This window comes from Carassius carassius, chromosome 1 (genome assembly GCF_963082965.1).
Source record: "Carassius carassius chromosome 1, fCarCar2.1, whole genome shotgun sequence".
Lineage (NCBI taxonomy): Eukaryota > Metazoa > Chordata > Actinopteri > Cypriniformes > Cyprinidae > Carassius > Carassius carassius.
Genome location: NC_081755.1, coordinates 26,267,932 through 26,284,446, shown reverse-complemented (window position 1 = coordinate 26,284,446; position 16,515 = coordinate 26,267,932). Strand labels below are relative to the sequence as shown.

Here is a 16,515-nt window from a genome sequence, read left to right as displayed (position 1 = left end):
GGTACAGTGTGTAATGAACACTTTGGCTGATAAGCAGAGGACGATGGTGATTAGTAGCCAGAAATAAAATGCATAAGACTAAAGTGAGAGTGTAAATTTACTAAGTTGTTATTTACAAATAAGTGGTTAACAGAGTTTAGTAAGCAATACTTGTTTTAAAAAAATACTTGGTACAATATTTTTGTGTAAATTCATCCATGCACATCCATTTTAAGCACAATCTATATCTTCAGTCACACACAAAAAGTCCATAAAAGAAAAAGGTTTAGAATTGTACTTCCAACAGTTAACAGAGCAGAGTTGCAGTGGTTCTGATTCATGGCAAAAATTCCAATGTACTGCAGCAAAGATTAGTGTGAAAACATTTTCACAGGTGTCCAAGGTAAGTCCCTCAAAACACAATTCCTACTGCTGCATTGAACCAACAGGAAAGGCTTATTCAGAGTACAAAATGAGTTCTGTACAGTATATGAGCAGAACCTTTTATTCATATCAAACAGCAGCTTTCCTAACCCAAACAGTCTCCTTAAAACATATAAAAAAACCTGGCAACACTGGTTTTAGATAAGTACAAAAGGGGAACTTTTACCAGTGGTACAAAATACAGTGTCATTATGTGTCAACCACGATTTGATAAGTCAAATTGGACTAAACACACACATTTATTCAGCAAACATTTCACTTCTGTTGAGAAATCTACAATTTCCACACATCTTAATGGTTCAGCTCTACATAGTAATATAAACAAATGAAATATTTGAGTAAACCACTACAATAAAAGTCATTCTAGACTGATAAAATCTTTCAATCCCTCTTTTTTCACCTATATCACATTGAATATTCATTTTTATTTATATATCTTTTGAAAAGTAAAAGTTCTTTAAGGCTTACGGATTGCTTCCCAAAGTTTAAAATGGCTCATGGCCATTCTTACAAAAAATGGGTGTCATTAAGAAAAGCGATGGTTGGAACAGATTCCTATCACTTGGGTAAGTGCCATGTCTCTTATTGTGCTTTTCATCTGAATCTTTTCCAATGCTCCTTCTTAATTGCTAGTAAGCTTCTAAGGTATAGCCAAGATGTTGCCATAACTGGTCCTGGACAGCATGCGAGTTACTTGGCATTGAACACCATGAGGGGCCTTTCTTCACGCTTTTGCCAGGGGCTCTTCTTATTCTCTCCATCGTCATCTTTGTCGTCAGCTTCATTATCTTCATCAGGACTAGTGACAGAATCTCTGTGGACCTCGCTGGCACTACTGCGGGTGCTGTTCTCCCGACTGTGTTTTTTACGAGGGAACGTCCCTCCTCTGGATTCAGAGGTCTCATCAAGCAGTGGTGCTGTGGAGTTCTCCTCAGGTGAGTACATGGCTGGATGGCTCTCGCTGCTCGAGTCTGGCGTTTCGATAACGGGAAGCTTGGAATAAATCTTTCCATGAGCTTTTCTTTCACCTCCGTTTTTCGCTTTGCCCTCGTCTTTTACCTTCCTATGAGTAGATCTCCCTGATTTCATGGGGAGTGCTTCAGAACGGTGGTCCTGGGATAGACTGCTGGGGCCCATGGGTGCACGCAAGGATTCATTGCTTAGCTCAATGTAGGAGTGTCTAACAAGAGAGTTTGAACGGCCGTCAAGGGAAACGAACCAGGCACGAGGGTGTGGCTTTACTCCAAGCTCCAGCAGCTTCTTCTCCGTCATCGCTTTCAGCTCTCCATTCATTTGTGCAATGGTGGAGTCATTGAAAAGGACAGGAATACGGACGGGGGCAGTGGATTGATCCGATCCCCAGTTCTCCTCTGAAGGTTCATCTGCTTTCTGGCCAGAATCTTCATCTTCCTTTTCTTGTTTGGTCTGCTGCTGCTGTTGTTGTTGTTGTTGTTGATTTTGGTGTTGACTCTGTTGCCGTGGCAACGTCATGCTAACCTGGATGCCCTCCATATCATGCTGCAACTGTTGCTGCCTTTCCATTGCCTGCTCCACCGCTGAAAGGTCAGAGGACAGATGCATATAATGTGCAGGGATGACCAGCGTTGGCACCATGCTGTGGTACATGCTCTCTTTCATCTGCTCCATGGAGTGACAGAAGATCAGCTGACCAGGCTGGGTGTTTACGGAACTGGGCCGACTGAGGGGATCCCCTGCCGATGCATAATACTCTGGTGGCTTGCTGTCCCGAATGTGATCCTGATATTGCCCAGTAAATGGTGGCAAAAGTGGAGGTGGAGATGGTGGGTCTGATGAATAGCCCTGGTTGTCTTTAGCATTGTGATGATGGTATCTGCGCTCATCAGAGTCCTCCGCAGAGCTGTAACCTTTGCTAAAGTCTTCCTGCAGGAGTGGGTCTCGAGTTCCTGTGTTTGAGGAGTAAGTGGTCTTCAATGGGTAGCTCTCTCCTTGCTTTGTGTCAGCGTTCATCCTGGAGTTGCGTGGTCTCTGGGTGGGGCCATGTCTGAAGAAGTCCTCTCGAGAGCTGTGGAGATCACGGTTGGAGGAAAGGTCAGATTTGATGCCATCATGGTCGGCAGCCGATGACGCCATCTCCATGTGTCCACCGCTGATGAGATTTAGGTGGGAAGTGGATGTCCCCTGGTCTCTCTTTGAGCTATCCAGAGTGGATGAGAGGTACATTTTACGGCGATGCTGCCTAGGTTTTAGACACCGCCTCCTGAAATATTATAATAATATCTGTTAGATATTTATACCAAATATGCATATAAAGATAAAGAAAACATTTATTACTCTTGTTAACATAGCTACTTAATACAGTTTTACCAAAATAATGACAAATTCAAATAAAGTTTGTTGAGTTGATATTTTGCTCATGGAAGTGATCTTAAGCTCATGGCAAGACTTCTGTGTATGCCTATATAAAAGTCTTGCTATGACATGGGTTTTACATCTTGTTAAGACCATGCCTACAAGAATAAGCTATTAATCACTTTTTCAGGCACACAACAAATGTACACACAGAGCAACGATACCTGCAGTAGTACAGTAGCAAACACAGCAGAATAAGCACTAGCAGGGCCATGGCACCCAGAATCGCTAGCAGGAAAATAGTGTGGTAGGTAGTGATGTCCCTTAGACCAGAGGTGTTCAGGCCTGCTCCTTTAACACAAAAATAAGATTTTTTTTTAATCTACCCATAATATCTCGAGCATTAAAAAAGTAAACTAATTAAACCAAGAGTAAACCAGGCAGATGAAAATAATGTTATATAAAGATGAATATAGATATTAAACAACATTTTTTAAATTAACTGAATCTTTAAAATAATTTGGTGTAATTTAATGGTTAGTGATCAAGGAAAATGTAAATACTTCAACTGGTGTAACTGCTGCTGGTCTCACCTGAGGTTGAGGGAAATGCTGCAAGCCAGTATCCTAAATTTGGAGCCACAAAACTCCATGTCATCTGAGTGCCCTCTTTTTTAATGTATCCAGCACCACTTCTGACCCACAGACCTGCAGCAAATCAGTACTTTATTACAAAATGAGCAGACAGTGATAAATGCAATGAAATCTTGCTTCAGCTTACAGGAAAGGCTCAATTAAATGTGAATGGGCAGTGCGCCAGGGACAGATTAGACCCAAACTGTGCCAAATCACACATTCAATAGCTTTTATTCATTAAAAAGTAATTTTAGATCTAGGATGAGTCTAGGTTACCTTTCAATATTCAAAATCACACAGATAATGTAATGTTGTACCAAAGCTGGACAGTAAGGAGCACAAATTTTGCAACAAGCTCTAAGGCCAAACAAAAGAGCACAGAGAGTTAATATGTTCTGACAGGGTGAACTCTGACAAATATGATTTCAAATGTCTCCCTCCACTGAAGACAAAATGCTCTCTCTGTGCAGGAATTTACAACTGGAGCATACAAAATAAACTTGTAACTATAAATAAATATTATACCATTTGTGAACCTGGAGCACAAAACTTAAGTCACTGGGGTATATTTGTAGCAATAACTAAAAAAATCATTGTATGGTTCAAAATGATTGATTTTCTTTTATGCCAAAAACCATTAGGATATTATGTAAAGATAATGTTCCACAAAGATATTTTGTAAATTTCCTACTGCAAATATATCAAAACTTAATTTTTGATTAGTAATATGCATTGCTAAGGATTCATTTGCACAAGGTAATTTTCTCAGTATTTCGATTTTTTTGCACCCTTAGATTCCAGAGTTTCAAATAGTCTTAAATGTCAATTTTCTAAAATTGAGATTTATACATCATGTGAAAGCTGAATAAATAAGCTTTGATGTATGGCTTGTTAGGATATAGGACAATATTTGGCCGAGATACAACTATTTGAGAATCTGGAATCTGGAAATCGCCCTTAACGTTGTCCAAATTAAGTTCTTATCAATGCATATTACTAATAAAGAAAAAAGAAAAGTTTTTATATATTTATGGTAGGAAATTTACAAGATATCTTCATGGAAAATGATCTTTACTCAATATCCTAATGATTTTTGCCATAAAAGAAATTAATAATTTTGACCCATTCATTAAATAAAAAAAAATAATACCCCAGCGATTTGAGACTGGTTTTGTGGTCCAGGGTTACATATATAAAATCCACAATAACATTGAACTATTTTATTGGAATCTGATGCTTTTGAATTTAATTAAATACTGCTATTTAGAATTTCATATTTCACAACTTTGTTCACCTTAAGCCCCACGGCAAAATCATAAGTACCAGCTACCTACGGTACAAAACTGCACAAGACCAACCCAGGCAGCTGCATGCAATGTGTAATTAAGCACACTAGAAGGTGCTATATGTTCAGCTCAGCAGGGAAACCTGCTCTCCAAAGCAGGGGGCTTTCCCAGTATAGTAAGCCCCTAGAAGTACCATGTGTATGAGCATCCGGCTCTCTCTGTATGGGTTGTTTTGTCTGTGATCTGTCTCCAAAGCAAACAGGGTCTTAGTAGCCACATGGCAAATTTTTGGGACACAATGAATGTTTTCATAATCTGAACACACTGGGGTATTCAGGCCCCACCCTTTTTAGAAAAAACAGTTGGCTGGGACTGAGTAGTTGGTGACATCATATATATTTATGCTGTATTCGTAAATTAGACTCTGAGAGTGACTCGGGGCTATTGGGTGTGCTGTGCAGCTGCATTCTCCACATCCATGTTTCTTCAGTCTACAGAGCAAAGTCCAAGACAATACAGGCTTTCGTAGTTTTCGGCCATGTGAATCTATCACATGGTCAAAAACACACTCGCCCACCACTTAGGAATACAGGCCCCTGTTCTCCAGAACTAACAATTCTCTGAAACACAGTTCTCTCTGACCACCTACACACACACTGAATATTCAGGGTTTCTTTCTCTGAAGCTATCTAGCATTCTCTATCTAGATAGACTTTTGGAATCCTGGTAACTGGTAGGCAAATATGATATACATTGATTAAGTTCAGTAGGGGGCGATACTCTGACAACAAAATATGTCAAATCAAAAGTTTCATAAATAGGATACTGGCTAATAAAATAATCACTAAACAACAACGTCTAATGCCCTTTGATGGCCATCTGTCAAAACTTTACATGGTTACATTCCCAGACCAATACTGTAATGGGTGGGTAAAACAAGGAGTTGGAATTAGGTCGACATAGACTAAGCTGCTTAGGTTAAAATCATTTGAGATTTCTCTGTGGAGCTAAGAGAGGCTTAATGAATCTTTAACCACACTTTAGGAGAGATCCTAATAAGCAGCTCAGACATTGGGTTGAAGACATGAAAAAATGTAACAGATGTACTAGATTACCTGCAATGACGTGCAACTGTATGAAGAGTAATCTACAGAAAAATAAGACTTGAATTTAAAGCCAGAAAGTGAGCCGATACCCTCTTTTATTAATATTGATTTTTCCATCAGTGCAGTTCTGTTTATTAAGCTGGCATCAGTGAAAGATCTAGGGAATTCTGCAAAGCTTGCCAGGCACTAAATCACATCCTGTTTTGGGAGCTATGCCGTGATGGGGTCAATGTCTGGAGATGATTTCTGCTTTATGAATTGTCAGGCTATTATCTCTTCAATGTGAGAAGACCTAACAGCTTTCTTTGATTTGTACTGCACACTATCTTCATCTACACTCACTTTATCTGAATCTGCTTAAATGGGTCTCAACTAGAAATTCCACTCCTTTCTCCATCTTTCATTCTCTCTTGCTTCTTGTATACTTTTTACCAATTTACAAGTACAAACCCCTCTCCAAAATGTTGAGTTACGCCCTTTGTAATTTTACTCCAAGTCCTCATATTGTGACTTAATTTTGCATGAACTATCGCAGGCGTGTCTTTTTCCGGAAGACCAATGTCCAACAGAGTTTAGCTTCAATCTGCCCTAACACTCTTGCCTGGAAGTTTCTAGTATTCCAGAAGACCTTGATTAGCTGGTTCAGGTGTTTAATTAAGAAAAAACTTGTCAAGATAGTGGCCCTCTTGGAGCCGGATTGGACAATCCGGTACTAGACTTTATAAGAATCTGGATCAGCAAAAGGGTGAATATAACATGGTGTCATTAAAATGGGTATTCGTAATCAACCTCCTGATCAGACTGATGTAGTTTCTGGTTTAAGCCCTGTAAGGAGTAACTTAGGATAAAATTGTCTATTTGCATAATGTTATTTAGGCTTAAGCAAAATTTTGTCAAATGCTGTTTACCTGTCTGGTCCTCGAACCTCCATACTGGGACACTGGTGGCAGTCTTTAGAGGTGAATCAGAAGGAAGGGGGATGGAGATGTGGATGGGTTCTGACACCTGGACCTCAGTGCCGTTGGTACTAGTGAGCTGAGCACACATTGCAGCTAGAGCAGTTAGCTCCACCCAGCTACTATTAATTCCTGAATCAAGTCAGACAGTAAAAGCAAAAAATGCATTAAACTCCATGAAGCCACTTTTGCAAGCCTCTGTTTACTGCAGTATTCTGAGCAATGATGATTTATTAAAATGATGGGTAAAAAAGTTATTCTAGATCCATGAGTAAAATCCATGGAAGGTGTTCAGATAAACAGACCTGTTGAGTTGTTCTCCAAGGCAAGGGGGTAAGGAAAGCCCCCAAGCTCATACTGAGTGCGGGAAGAGGTGAGCATTGCAGAGAGGGTGATTTGGGAGGTGTTTAGTGGTGGTCGGATGGCTCTCCTCTGAAGCTGCACCCATGGCTGTCTCCGGGATCCTAGACAACAGGGATTTATAAAAGGACTTTAATAAAAATGTACAGGTATAGTGAATACGTATAAATTAATTGTAAGGAATGTAATGTTTATGACAAAGAATGAACTCATGGCTATTTTGCAAATCAGACTACATTTTCTGCCCTGTATGAATGTTGTTCTGAACTGAAAAAGAACCAGTAATTGCTTCCCAGCCCTAATAATGAGCTGCTCGGGGGTTTGTTTTTTCCATGTGTTTTGCTTGTGAATGCAGGTTTATAGGATTCTGTCAACAACCACATCCTTTAACCAATGTTTCTGTTATAATGAGCATTATGGTGATTCAACCTTTCTCTGCTGTAGCTGCTTTACTCTCTTCTCTTGCCCAACAGAGAGAGGAATTGCAAGATAACTTTATATGAAATATGTGGGGCAGGGCCAATAATTCCAAGAAACTGCTAAAAATATCACAAGATGTTTCCCAGGATGAAGGTAACTATGGAGTTCTTCAAAATTTCTTGAAACATTTTACAAGAAGAATACAGAGCTCAGGACCTACACTGCAGTAATCCTTTCCCCTCCTCCACTTGGCTTGCTTAGTGTGCGAGAGGCAAATAGGAATAAGAAGGCCTAAAAATATAAGCGTGTATCTCTCACTGTAGGCTGTCTGCCCTGATTAGTGTTGGGTTAGCTGGTCACTGATTAGCCCAGACATCCAGGATAGCTTGGCAGTGCTTGGGGACCACTAAATGTAGGCAGGCTGTGACACTCCCTGTTTTGGCCACAGTTATTAATTTATTTACTTAACATATCCAGATCTTGGTGAGAGGAGAAACTAATACAGTAAAAATCATCCACAGGAATCTCTAAAATTAAACCAGAAACCAGATACCATTTTCCTAGCTGTCTCCTTTTGAGCAACAAAAACAAACATAAATACCAGCATTTAAGACAGGTGTGAGATTCAATTAGGCTATATATAAAGCAAGGCTAATGTGATAGTCTACTCACTGACTAATATCTTTAGGTTTCTGGCTCTTAGCCTAGTTGCATACCGTGGCACTAGCAGTGATTTGCATCTTACATGATGACAAGAAGGCCTGCGATTGGTCTGGCCAACAAAGCTTGCAACTCCTTTAGGATTGCACTAAGGATTTGACTGCAGATGGGTTGATCCCCTGTAAACATGACATTGAAAACTATGAATATGCAGTAAAAGAACAGAACAGTCTAGCTGGGACTGGTGCTTCGCCAACTGGCAAGCCTCCTAAGGAGCTTGGGCATTTTGAATTGCATAGAGAATCCCTTCATGTGCAGAATCATGTGGTTGGCCTCGCCGATGGGACCACCTTCTATCATAGATGCTCAGTGATAAACATCACAAATGTCAGCTGGCTTCATGAATAGCATGAATATAACGGTGTATAAAAACGTATCCCCTTAAAAGTTACAGATAACATCGAAATTAAACGTAAAATATTGTATTTCTTATCACTGACCAATGTGTCTTCCCAAACTTCTAGGTTTCCTTTATTATCTTTTAGTTTTTTTAGTTATTAGTTAAGCAAAACCCACATATAAAACCCGAAACCTTTCTGATTCAAAGGGGAGTGTTCACTGACACATTTCATTCTAAAGTCGGAGAGGGAGCTAGACTGAGAAAAGGAAAACCCCTGAGGGAGTCAGTTTACCAAAGAGACATACCACTCATGAAAAATCACTAAAGTGCACTTCCCTCAACTGCACCAGCAAATTTATCACCATTTCCATGGCAAAACCATATATGCTAGTAGCATCAGTGGACCTTTTGTATCAAATGCTGTAGATTAGTATTGTTGACCTTCGGGTCAAGCAGTCGGAGGAAAACAATGATGAGTTAATGAGTTAATGCTGAGTGCCTGTTACCCACTCTCATATAGATACATTCAATAGTGGGAATGAGTTAATGAGTTAAATGAATGTGTACCATCTGCTTACAAATAACTATTAATATAAATTGTATACATTCTAGGGCTGTGCCGATCACGATCGGCCGATCGTTATGAGCATCTCGTCAGTAAAGCCGGTTCTCTAATCAGCGGTAAATTCCATCAGGTGCGTTTTTTCACATAGAGCAGCTGTTACTACACAGAGCCATTGTTAACTGAGAAGATGCGCAAATAACCGCTGATTAGAGAACCGGCTTTACTGAAGAGATGCGCATCACGATCGGCCGATCGTGATCGGCACAGCCCTAATACATTCATTGGATAAATGATACATTTGGATGAATGTGTCTGCTAAATTAATGTAAATTTTAGGGAAAAAAAACAGCAGAATTTTTTTAAGTATCAGAGATAATTGTTACATAATATTAGATTTTACCTCAAAAAGGATGACCATTATTATAGGTCACCTCCAGTAAAATTAACTCTACAGTACATTTCATTTGCAAAGTAATTCATTCTTAGTCTAAAAATAGGCTTTGTTACACTGTTGTTAAATTAGTTTTTCGTTAAACGGCCTGCATGTATATTTTTTCATACATACTATTGCTGTGATTAATATTTCATGGTATTAAAAATACTCATACTATGAAATATGATTTTGGTCACACCTCCCACCCTGATTCGACAGCAGTCAGTCAGTTCATCCAAACAAGCCCTTCTTATGTAATCTTTATCCGGTACTGGTGGTTAGCTATCAATCAAAAGGACTGGTGCCCTTTCTGAGCAAGTAGCAGCCACACTGGAAAACCACATTAAGTCATATAATTACCAACATCTGAATGATGTAAATTTTCAATGGAGATCACCAGCAGACTGCTATATTGTCAATGGTTTGATTTACAGCATTAAGAATGACTCAATAGCTATCTGTATCTCAATAGGCCCTGGGCCTGGAAGCTGTTCATGCAAGCAGGTCTCAGGAGATTTACATTCAACTCACACTCCTGCTTGATTCTCACCAGTTTATTCTCAGAAAAACACATCCCTCCTCTTTCACCCTGCCTCTCTCTAGTCAAGGGACTCATTTCTCATCTCTCTCTTCATTGCAAATGTTGTCAGTTACAGATGTGTTTGAGCTCTGTTGGGAGAGGAAGACATAATGCCCCTCTTGGCCAAAGAATGGAAAAATGAAGGAGAGAGAGGATGTAAGATGACTGAAGGTAGATTTAACTAGAGATAGGGCTATCATAATAAATTGTTCCTTTCTTGTAAAGTGGTTGTAGTCAATGCAAATATTGACAAGTGAATCAAAAATGGTTTAATCCACTATTATTCTGATTTCACACTAATTAAAATGCACCTAAAGACATCCAGATATACAAACACTTCAATGACATACAACAATGCCTTTTCAAACATTCGCTTTCACCATTTACACTTGCATGTTTCTAAACAAACCCTGAAGCCCAAATCAATTGAGTGGCTTCTTTTCAGGCTGGCATGCTGTGGACACAAAAGTCCTCCCACGCTATGGCTCAGAGTTTAGGTTGTTTCTGTCTGTACATTTGCTCGACTCACTTTTTACAAAATACGCTTCCAAAAACCATAACCCAACTCTGCAAACAAACACTCTGAAAGTGGATGTTTGAAAAAAACAGTTAAAGCACCTTTTGTATTGTGCATGAGTTCTCTCAATAGAGGAGACTTTAACAAGTTCTTTATAACAGTGGTCAGCAGCAAACCTGATTGAGAGAGAGAGACTAGCAGATCTCAGATCAGGTTTTAGATGACACGTTCCTCCCACGCAACAGAGACAGATATGCAACACTTTAATAATAACCCCCTCCTGTTACAAAATGCACAGTCTACTGCCACTGCCAAAGTTGCCATGGTAATGGGTTTTGAGGCATGAAAAAAAACACACACACCAGTGTGAGTCTTGAGCTCCCTCTTCTTTTTTCAGTAAGCATCATGTTGCACTCTGAGGGTGAATGGTGCAATAACTTAAATGGATGCATAAACATGCCTATTTAACTAATTTCATATATCAATATAGATCATAGATCATACATATGCACATATATATGTACATACATACATACATATATACAGTACAGACCAAAAATTTGGAAACATTACTATTTTTAATAAGTTTCTTCTGCACATCAAGCCTGCATTTCTTTGATCAAAAATACAGAAAAAAATGTAATATTGTGATATTATTACAATTTAAAATAATTGTTTTTAAATTTATTATACTTTAAATTATCATTTATTTCTGTGATGCAAAGCTGAATTTTTAGGATCATTATCACATGATCCTTTAGAAATCCTTTAGAAAGTTGGAAACAGTTCTGCTGCTTTATATTTTTTCAGAACATGTGATACTTTTTTTTAGGATACTTTGATGAATAAAAAGTAAAAAGTAAAAGTAAAAAATGTTTTTAAAATATAAATATTTTGTAAAAACAATATACACTACTGGTCAGTAATTTGGGGTCAGTAATATTTTTTCTTTCTTTTTTTTTTTTTTAAATAAAATCAATACTTTTATTCAGCAAGGATGTGTTAAATTGATAAAAAGTGATAGTAAAGAAAATATATTATTAGAATATATATTTTTAGAATTTTTTTTAAATTTTGAATAAATGCAGTTCTTTTTAACCTTTTATTCATCAAATATATTAGACAGCAGAACTGTTTCCAACACTCATAATAAATCAGAATATTAGAATGATTTCTAAATGATCATGTGATAGACTGGATGTTACATGTAACACTGAAGGCTGGAGTAATGATGCTGAAAATTCAGCTTTGCATCACAGGAATAATTTTTTTTTTTAAAAAGTATATTCAAATAGAAAACTATTATTTTAAGTTGTAATAATATTTCACAATATTACAGTTTTTTCTGTATTTTTGATCAAATAAATACAGACTTGATGAGCAGAAGAAACTTCTTTCAAAAACATTAAAAATAGTAATGTTTCCAAACTTTTGGTCTGTACTGTATATATATATATATATATATATATATATATATATATATATATATATTAGTGCTGTCAACGTTAACGCGTTAACGCATGCGATTAATTTTTGTCTGGTTTAACGTGTCAAAATATTTAACGCAATTAACGCAGCATCCGTATTTTCTGCCATCCGTTGGCTAGCTTTACATTATGATCACGCTCTTATTCATTTAAATGCTTTTAAACATTTCAAGCGCGGCAAGACAAAAGAGAATGCGCTGTCTGTGAATGCCCTTATGTGACACATACACACGTACACACACACCACACACACAATGCATAGACAGGGCGCCAGAATCCAGTTCTCTTAAGCGCTTGAACTAACAATAAACATCCCAAAGTGCCAGTTTTGTCGATTATCCTCATAAGAGCAATCTTAAATGATTTATATAAAGTCTAAAATGAACAAAAAGAGTTGTGAGAGAATGAGGCGAGATCCATAGACAGTATATAAACGGTGAGATCCGCGTGTCTGTCTGCTCTTAAAGGAACAGCAGCCAATAAAGCTTCCTGTCAGTAAAGTTAAAGAACAAAGGGAACAGAAAAAATGACTCGCTGCTCTTGACTAAATAACTTTTGTAGTTTTAATAAGGATTAACTATTTAATTTATAGTTTATGCAGTGCAGACTGCATATAACTTTGATAACTTTATTAAATTTCTGTATATTTCCTAACTGTTAAGACAGGAAGGGCAGGAGTAAACATGACATTTATTATGGGTTTATGTTAGCATTGTGTTAAGTTTGCTTAAACTGTTATATTTTTGAAGCCTAATAATAAATGTAAAAAAAAAAAAAAAAAATCAGTAGCTGTATTAATATCAGTAATACTGGCCTTCATTCATAAAAAGATGCCATTTAAACAAGTATTTAAAATATACTGTTTTTATGTTGTTTCTGCATTAATTTGATTAACTGTGAAATTATTACATTAAAAAATATATTAAAAACGTACAAAAACATTTATTTTTTTATTGGGATTAATCACAGAAAAAGTTTTTAATCGATTGACAGCACTAATATATATATATATATATATATATATATATATATATATATACAAACAAAACATAATATATTCCATAAATACCTAAAAATATAATAATATAAAATAATTTTCTCTGTAATACTATAGTTAAACTTCTGCTCTAGTAAATACAGGAAATATGTTAAATATAATATAGTTTTTACAAATAGTATTTATAGTATTAATCTGAAGTTGTTCATTATTTCACTGTTTTCAAAAAATAAAATGTTAAATATCTGTCCGTAGAATAATATTGAATATATATGAAATCAAGAGATAAAGGCTAGATTATCATTGCAGTAGCTTTGATGCACAAAATTGTAAAGCAATCTGTTTAATTTAAATTTTCTCAATACCTGACTATGTAATCATCCAATGTACATCAGATATTAAAACTGAAACCATTATCCTGACAATTATTATAAAAGAATACAGATATATTTTTAGTAATTGAAGGTGAAATAAAATAAAATACAAATATTAGAAAAAACATTAAATTTAAGTAAATAAAAATTAATTCAAAATATTATTAAATTCTATAATAATAATATATAATACAAAAAATTATTCACAGTTGTTTGACATTTTAATAAAATTGTTTATAGACTGATTGTTAACAGTGTTCAAATTCCATTCAAGTTCACAGTTAACAACTGTGATATGATACCACTTCCCTAAGACAAAGGAACATATTTGGGGCCAATTACATTACATTAATATTTATATTATTTATTTCATCAACATTAGCTTTTTTTATTAGATTGAAAGATCTAACGGAATAAATAAAGAATCTGTGGCCTCCTGGCAATTTTCACTGGAAATGTTCATGTATTCAGTTTCAGCATTACTCAAGCCACCTAAAAAACAAAACAACAACAACAAAAAACTTTGGTACAGTAATGGTACAATTACTCAAGGACTTTATACCCTTATTAAATGTCTAAATCATTCAGCGAGGCCTTTTTCTGTGCTGGGCCCAACAAGTTGCCAATTTTTCTTGTGAACAGCTTGGAGACACTGATGGTATTCTAGAACGAGAGCCTCTCTAACTGAATGTGGAGAGGGAATGAGAGCAAGCTGTTGGCTTGTCAGCAGAAGTGTGATTGGGAGGACACACTATTTGAGTGCATGTTAGTATAATCACTGAGCAATCAGGGACCTACACACAAAGCTACACCCCTGTATGCACAGAGAGCCCAAGCTCATTACATTGATAAGGATCAGACAGAAAGAACTGCATCAGGATGCCTACACACACACACACACGCAGAAAAAGAGCGAGGATATGCAGGGCTTTAATAGTCAAGTCTTCATGATGCGCATTACATCATAGTTAGCATTCAACTAAGAGTCACCTTCCTACAACCATAATTTGAGCCATAACACTCCTTATTAAAAAACGCCTGACTGGCACTGCAAAACACACAAACCACCCAGGCAACAGTTTCTCTAAATCTCCCTAACGCTGCCAGAGGAAACAACCTCTTTCCAAAGTAAATGTGTCATTTGATCATGTTTGTAAATCTTAAAGACATTTATTGCACATGCAATGTGGTGAAATAGCTAGCAGGCACTGCGTCCAATTTCAGTTAAATCACGTCTGCTTATTGGCAGCTCCTGCGATACTAGACTATAGTGTAAGCCTAATTATTAAACAACTGACTCCACACATCTGAGTTCCACACATCTGCACATGTAACCACCCCAGGATGTGTGTGAATCAATGAAGCTGCATTCAGATCTCAGATTCCAAGCTAACCATGTGGAACAAAGCTTGGCTGAGCCGCCACACAGTATCAGTAAGCCTATATTAAAGATCGACATAAAGCATCTGTCTAACCTACTGAAACATTGTGGTACTCATATGGGTATCATAGATATGAGACCAAACTGGGATGTCCTGATCGCTTTCTCTCCCTAGCAATTCCCTTTCCCCTTTTCATAGCACTATAAATAAAAAGATTAAGAGTGATAAGAGCTGAGGCTTTTTAAGGCTACGGTTAAACGGACAGTTACCGTTTACTCACCCTTATGTTGTTTTAAACCTTTTTTTCTGTGCAACACAATGGAAGATATTTTGCAGGATGCTGGAAACCAAACATTATTGGAGTCCATTGACTTCCATTAAAAAAAGTGATTTTTCTCCATATCTTCCTGTATTTTCCACAGAAGAAAGTCAGTTCCTTTTCAGGAACTCGAGCTGCGTCGAGTGCTTTTGGGGAACGTCCCTGACGAGACCGACTCTGAATATCGTGTGCAATCTGTCCATCGGAAAGGCGTGACGTCACGGGCGGGGTGAAGTAGCGACCAGGAAGCTATAAAAGCACGTGCCGTGCAGCTGGCTTCAGCTTCGCGTCTGTCAGCAAGCGCTCTGTGTGTGCATGTCAAAGTCTGTCCCGTTGGTCCTATTTATTGTTGTCTGTCCCTTAGCCATTAAAAGATCGCTAAAACAGCTCAATATGCCTAAAGTAAAAGCAAAGAACAACATATTAAGGGCGATTCCAAGCCACGTTATAGATTATGTGTTCCTCCCTGCCCTCGCTACATTACGTGTGGGGATACACACAGTTTATGCGTGGCTTGCCTGGGATCCCGGAGGGCTCTCTTCGAGAAGTGAGCCTTCGCCAGCATTCCTCACGATGCCGGTTCTGCTTTCGCCGAGGCGGAGCCGCGCCGGCATTCGTTGGGTTCGCAGATCAATCTGCTGGAAGTAATGGAGACGGGCACGTCCTTATCTCCTACCTCACCCACCAGATCTGCCTGATTCCGGGGTTCGGAAGCCCGAGCTTCGGTTCTTCCCCCCCCGAGCATCGGGCTTGACGCTCTGCCTTTCTTTCTCCAAGGAGATTGACACGGAGGGCGTCGGCGAGCTTGTAGTTGCACAAACATAAAGTTGCATAAGCGTTAATGAGCAGATATTTAATCTCCGAGGGGATTAATATTGTTTGTGTAACTAAGCTATTCGCGCGCTGTCCAGGCAATGCTTGTATTACATCATTTTCAGTTTTGATGTGAATTTTTCCATACCCGACCGCGTGTCTGGTTATTTAAACTCCATTTAATTAGCAGGAGTTAGTTCTATCACTTCAATGTGTACTTTATCGCAATCTAGACCGTGTTTACTTGTCTGATTGTTTGATTATTTTAAATTCTGAGGAATATGACTTTGAGAAGTCAATATATCACTACAATGTGTACTTTATCACAATCTAGACCGTGTTTACTTGTCTGATTGTTGGATTACATTGGATTCTGAGGAATCTAATGACTGTTATCTAACTTCGAGAAGTTCAATATATCACTTCAATGTGTATTGTATCACAATCCAGACCGTATTTACTTGTCTGATT

At 37.7% G+C, this 16,515-nt stretch overlaps 1 protein-coding gene across 1 annotated transcript in view; it reads right to left on the bottom strand.

Moving 5' to 3' along the window:
- Positions 1-468: 468 nt before the first annotated feature.
- The window catches only part of fam171a2a (family with sequence similarity 171 member A2a), a 40,743-nt gene continuing 24,696 nt past the window's right edge, over positions 469-16,515 (bottom strand). The window contains exons 4-8 of the mRNA XM_059553117.1: positions 7,043-7,201; positions 6,690-6,869; positions 3,348-3,461; positions 2,979-3,105; positions 469-2,662 (exon numbers count right to left, since the gene is read on the bottom strand). Of these exons, the coding sequence (XP_059409100.1) occupies positions 1,114-2,662; positions 2,979-3,105; positions 3,348-3,461; positions 6,690-6,869; positions 7,043-7,201 (2,129 nt within the window). The 3' untranslated portion in view covers positions 469-1,113. The remainder of the gene's footprint in view (positions 2,663-2,978; positions 3,106-3,347; positions 3,462-6,689; positions 6,870-7,042; positions 7,202-16,515) is intronic.